This window comes from Silurus aristotelis, assembly GCF_946808225.1.
Source record: "Silurus aristotelis genome assembly, chromosome: 6".
Classification (NCBI taxonomy): domain Eukaryota; kingdom Metazoa; phylum Chordata; class Actinopteri; order Siluriformes; family Siluridae; genus Silurus; species Silurus aristotelis.
The window spans coordinates 15,565,029-15,571,248 of NC_139579.1; the positions used below are offsets into that span (position 1 = coordinate 15,565,029).

The window sequence follows — 6,220 nt, forward strand, 5'->3', positions numbered from 1 at the left end:
TAAGTAATTTCAGTTTTTAATGAGTAACAAAGATTCAAAATGATTTGACTTGCAATCATTGTATATTGCTATTTTTTTTTTTTAATATTGATGTACTGTAATTCACACAGCAGAGTAACTAAAAAAGGAGGTACACCCAAAACAGAAGTGGTACACATTAATTCTGACATTCCATTCGAACCTGATCATAATCCTACAGAATTTCGAAAGCTTGTAAAATGCTTATTTAAAAAAAATGGGGCAAAATTATTATTTTTCAGTATCAAATACTTTTACCGATACAGAGAACCCAGCTCTTTCACTTCATAAATTCTTCAGTGCAATCTTCCAGAATATCACAATAGTCAAAGGGCCTGAGAGGTTTTAAGGCCACATATTTAAAACAAATAAAGATTCATACAGCCAGTGCAGTATATTTATATGATCTGATTAACAGGAGACATTTCCTTACTTATCTATACAGCAGATATGAAAAAAGTCTTTAAACACTAGTGCTTGTTTGTACAAGCATTAGTCCTGGGCTTTGACTGCGAACACTCCCTCACAAAACAAGAGAGGCATGTCTGTGGTGTACTTTAACAAGTGCACCCAAAAAACAAAACAAAACAAAAAAAAAACAACACAGAAGCACCTGCTCAGTAGTAACAAAAAAAAAAAGGCTATAAAAGACATTTACAGAATTGCGCTGTGACTCTCATTGCTGTTGAATAGAACAATTAAAGTAAAGTGGATTCTTTAGCATATTGGTTTTCTGAATCTTTAGTCCTGTATCAGAGCAGCAAGTAGAGCAGGGTAGTTTGGAGTTCCCCATCCAGTCACTGGATCCCATGAGGAAGCAGCACAGAATCCCTGCCCTTCGACCTTGTCATCCAGACAACTTGAGTGACATCCCTCGGTTACCTGAGAGCATAAGGAGGACCGAAAATTGTGAGCAACTCGAGGAACTGAAAAAATTCCATTCAGTGATATGAAAAACAGTCACAAAAAAAAAAAAAAAAGCTCAAAGTAGTAGTCAGAAAAAGATGTCAAACTATTTTATCTGAAATACTTTAAGGATCTCTTACATCAAAAAGACCAGTGCCTTTGAGTTTATACAGCCGTGGATTCAGGAAGCCCAGAGAAGGAAGTCCTTTGAGGAAGCGTTGGTCATTAATGAGCGAGAGAATTCCTCCTACCACTGGAGTGGACGCCTAAAACAGACAGTTTGAATTATTACCCAATTCCTTGGGCTGTATTCAAGTTAATTCAAGTCATGAGGAATAAATCTCTCTCCACCCAAGTCCCTGCTTATTAAAGCGGTTTTCTAATCAGCCAATCATGTGGCAGCAGTGGACACATCAAATACTTTGTTTAAAGACAAGCTGACATGCACAAAAATCGCAGGGGATCAGCAGATTGTAAGTGAGCATTAGTTAGATCAGAGCAATCGGAGTCTACGTTAATCTAGAGCACAAAGGCAATTCAGTATGTCACAAAGTCACATTTTCTCAATTCGGATGTTTGCTATTCAGTGAAGCTCTGAACCTGCAATTGTACAAGTTTCTGCATTGCCATGGCTGATTATCCAATTGTATGAATCTGCTAATTAATGTGGGGGGGGGAAATAAATAACTGCACTACACTACATTCTTTACTTACCGAGGTTCCAGATATCCATGGTATGGGCACAAGGTTGGTTACGACCCAGTAATTATCTGAAAGGGCTGCCATGTCAGGATAGGCTCTTCCACTGTGGTTAAAATAGGACTGAGGAGGAAGCGACTGTGCACCTTTCAGATATGCGCTCGCTGCGTCTACCTTCAGAAATCAAACACACGGTTAGAGTTAGTGCCAAGCCTAATAAAAGAACACCATCTATAAAAGATAAGCACTCATTTTTTTAACCAAAGCCTAGATTAATACATTTCAAAAAATAAATAAAACGACTACACAGCTATAAAAACACTTTTCCAATTAAAAAAAAAAAAAAACCCTACTTCCACTTTCATTTTGAGCAAATTAATTAAGGTTGTCAGGCAATTTATCGATGCTTACCTGATAGTCAGGCATTGCAAAGACATTACTGAAGCCACCCCCGCTGATGTAATGAGTGACCTCATAGGTGACTTTGAAAGGATTCTTGAAGGTCGTCCCACCCACTGTGGTTACATACGGACTGCAAACAGGGAATAATGGGAGAGGGCAGAGACCCCATCTTCAGCATTCTTATTATAAATACACAAAACACAAATCCTATGGTTTATTTAACTTTGGAATGTCGATAAACACGCATCACCTCCTGCCAGTCAACAGCACATAGTTTAAAAAAGGACTGTTCAATCCAGGTTTACTTTTATGCTGCTAGTTAAACTTGACAACACAGCAAGTGGCATCGTTGGTGATTGGTAAAGTTTCCAAATTGGCATAACATATCATCATCCTGGTACTCGTTTGTGCTTTTAAAATGCACAGTATATTGCAAGACCTGCAAATAGGCTATTCTGTTCCAATGTATACTAGTTCATGCCTAAAATTACAAAGCTTTTAAATCCAACAACTTAAAAAAAAAAAAAAAAAGAAAAAGAAATAATGCTTCCCCTATGGCAATATGTGGAGAACTGAAATGTATTTGATTTTTTTGCAGTTCTCCATTTATCAGTCTCATGAAGGGCCTATAACATTTTCATGTTACTCAATCCAACTAAATTGACCTCTACCAAGCAATCAGTAAAAGTAAACACTAAACTAAAATAAAAAAAATAAATAAAAAGATATCCACCTGGAAGCAGGAAAGCTCGGCCTGAAAACGTTTTCTTTGGCCAAATGCAAACAGCCAGCGCCACTGTCCCCTGCATCAAAATAACACATTGGTAAAAAAGATTTCATTTTTCCAATTGTATTATGACTATATGCATTTAAATGATTTCATCCAATGCTCATTTTTATAAAACTGAGCAATCTATAAAATTCTATACCAGATGCAAAGAGCATAGAGATTCCTCTGAGCCCAGCCTTCATGAACTCCACGTTGATGCGGTTCATATAGGCAGTGGACAGACTGTCCTCATCGTCCCCGTAACTGATTGTGTGTACCCAAGGCACAGCGGACATGTTGCTAAGGAGCAGCATCCACTGAAGAAACGGCTCCTGGGTTTCATGTCGACCTGGAACAAAGCGAATAGAATGTACCTTCTACTTTATTGATCTAGAACAAAATAAGCTAGACTGTAAAATTAATTGACACAGGAACACATTTCTTAAGTCAGTTAGAAAGCGTTGTGTCCGTTTTAGGCAGTCTGCAATAAATACTTAATGAAATAGCTACTCTATAGGGCCATTATTCAAAAAGCAGATCAATATAATAACCCAGCTTTCCTTACCTGGATTGGTGAAGACCCATGTAGAGATGTTTGCTCCAGTGCTCATGATGTACTCCACATCTAAGCTGGCTTCCAGGCCTGCTTTTCCTCCTTCCTGTGTGCCCACCACTCGCTCAACTACAGTCAGGTGATTGAAACCTCTTGCGAATATACTCATGAACTCAGCCAGGTCTGCTGGGTGGTAATACTGCTCCAAGAACTATAGGAAAAAAAATCATATGACCAATTACTTAATTAGGCTCTTTATGTTAAACACTATTGAACTGCAATTTCTAAACAAAAACTATGATTTCATCTTTGCTGTCAAAGTGAATAGAGTACCTGCGCCACTGCTTGGCTGTTGTTAGCAGCATGGCCAATATCAGATGCAGTGAGGTTGTAGCGAGCTCTTATTGTTGAAGGAGTCACACCCAAATGAAAAGCCTTTTCCGACTGCCCAGGCCCTGTCCAGGCCTTACCGATTTCTTTACCGCCCATTGGAAAACGAAGGACACCACCCACTGGATAAGAGAGGTCATGAATTTCTCTTGCTTAAAAATATTTCCTTTAAAATGTACATAAAAGACTTCCACAATTATTTATATATAATATTCTCAAGTATCAATAATAAACACTATTCAATTAAAAAAATGTTTTTAAATGTTGGAGTCACTTAATTACAAATGAACTATTACTAACCATCAACTTACCAAAGTCCAGGTGATCAGACACATCCTCATGGACAGAGTACTGAGAAGACGACCTCATTAATGTCTGATCACCTTTCTTGTAGCGATGAAACTCAGTTCCAGGAAGCAATGTTTCAGCCACCCTGAGAGAGAGAGAGAGAGAGAGAGAGAGAGAGAGAGAGAGAGAGAGAGAGAGAACGCTCAGTTCCACACCTAATCTCTACAACATATCAGTCTTACTGATATTGTTAAAATGAACATCGCATCAAATACCATGAACAAGAATTTTAACATTGAGGAAAGTGGAAAACCTGTTCAGTCCTACCCCACATATAACAAAGAATAAAAGAACAGGGCAGAAGGAAGAAGGGGGATTTAGGGGATGGCTTAATTCCCAATAACAGACCATTCTGGAGCATTTTATCCCACTTCCTACACTACAGCCACATGTCACTTATCATTTTGTGTTCTGTTTGCATAAAAAGATCTGTAATCACTTGTCAAGCTCTCAGTCCTAAACAACCATGTGTCCAAAGGAAAACTGACCTGCTCCCAAGCACTAAATAAGCATCACCTCACCAAAAACCTACCCATACCTTCAATTTCAGCCTTTATTTTAGCCATTCATTAGTTTTAATTTACATGCCATACAAAAATCACTGAGCATATTATTATTATAGAAGGAAATTCAGTCATGCTTTACAAATCTTCTCAATTGTCAGCCTTTAATAAGACCAAACTGGGTTTCATCGGGGGGGTTTGGAGGTCTTACTGAGCAGTCATAGTGCACTGCAGGAAGTCTCTTGTTAGCACTGTGTGGCAATTTTGAATCCCATGACCCTTCAGCCATGTCCACACAGCTTTCTTGGTCAGCTGAGACGGCCTGACCAGGGACGCCACTTCCTCCAAGGTCAGATACTTTCCTATGCAGAACAAAGCAAAAATAAATAAATCAGAAAGGCTGCATGTGACTTACTGCGACTTTTTAATCTTAAGACTTGGATTATAAATAATGGCTCTTGGTACCATACTGCTGTGAATCCGGGTCTGATACGAGCTGCAGCAGATTCTGAAGTCGGTCCACGTTCTGCTGTTTGAGAGCAAAAGTGAGTTCCATTTCCTCATGAGGAGCCACTCGGCCTGCATGGAGCCAGTCTTCTGGTACACTAATATAGAAATATAGGTCTCATTCGGAAATCATAACAAATCTACCGAAATACATTCAATTCAAAGTCTACAAAGAAGTGTTAAACATGACTTGACATTACTAGATCAAGTCAAGTTTATTTGTATAGCGCTTTTCACAACAGACATTGTCTCAAAGCAGCTTTACAGAAAACAAAAGTGAAGGTGAATGGTGTGCGTTTGTCCTAGATAAACTTATATCTTACAATACAGCTTGATCGAGCTCTAGGTGCTTCCCCTCCACAAGCCCCAGGCACAGCAAGAGGAAACCCAACACCCTGTCATTCAAAAAAAATTATCATTATTTATTACATAAGAAAAGGCTCTTTGTTTGTTTTGGTTTTTAAACATTGTACTCTCCAATGTTTCTTAATAAAGCTCGTAAAGTGTATATGGGTGACCAAACAACTGCAACACTCACAAACAACAAATACACGGTATTCAAAGGAAAACTTACCGCATTGTGCTGGCAAACACCAACTCAAACCGCCAAACTGCAAACACAACCACAGGGTATGTGGAGAAAACACTCTTGTGTCTTATATCTGATTCAGGAAACACTTAACCACAATTTAAAACTCATTCTTTCAAAATAAAAGTCGTTAAAGGCTCCTGCAGTGAAATGTTTTAGAAAAAAAAAAAAACATCAGGACACGTGAATCATTACGAAGATTTTAGGCCATTGGTGTACATCCGACACCTTAATTCCGAAATTACATCCAGATTACATTTAGTTTCAACAACTCTTTCTTAAGAAAGGTGGTAAAAGCTAGTATTTTTGCTTTTTCAGAGCCCACTGATTCATCAGTTTTATTCACATGGGGTAGGATTTCTTCCACTTCCCAAAAACTTGCCTGTATGTGGCCTGGCAATGCTATATTACCCGAATGTATGAATAAGTGTGAGAATGTGTGTAAGTGGACAAGTGTGTGTGTGTGTGTGTGTGTGTGTGTGTGTGTGTGTGTGTGTGTGTGTGTGTTTTGTGTCCGCACGGGTGTGTGCATGTAT

The 6,220-nt window shown here is 38.6% G+C and overlaps 1 protein-coding gene across 1 annotated transcript; it reads right to left on the reverse strand.

Annotated features, from left to right (window-relative positions):
- tpp1 (tripeptidyl peptidase I) lies at nt 1-5,841 on the reverse strand. Its single transcript, XM_083543527.1, has 13 exons — nt 5,670-5,841; nt 5,419-5,490; nt 5,054-5,193; nt 4,800-4,950; nt 4,049-4,170; nt 3,681-3,859; nt 3,360-3,558; nt 2,955-3,143; nt 2,759-2,828; nt 2,035-2,155; nt 1,639-1,797; nt 1,065-1,190; nt 1-900 (listed from the first exon to the last, which is right to left on the reverse strand). The coding sequence occupies exons 1-13, from the start codon at nt 5,672-5,674 to the stop codon at nt 760-762; spliced, it is 1,674 nt and encodes a 557-aa protein (XP_083399653.1). The 5' UTR covers nt 5,675-5,841; the 3' UTR covers nt 1-759.
- Nucleotides 5,842-6,220: the final 379 nt, after the last annotated feature.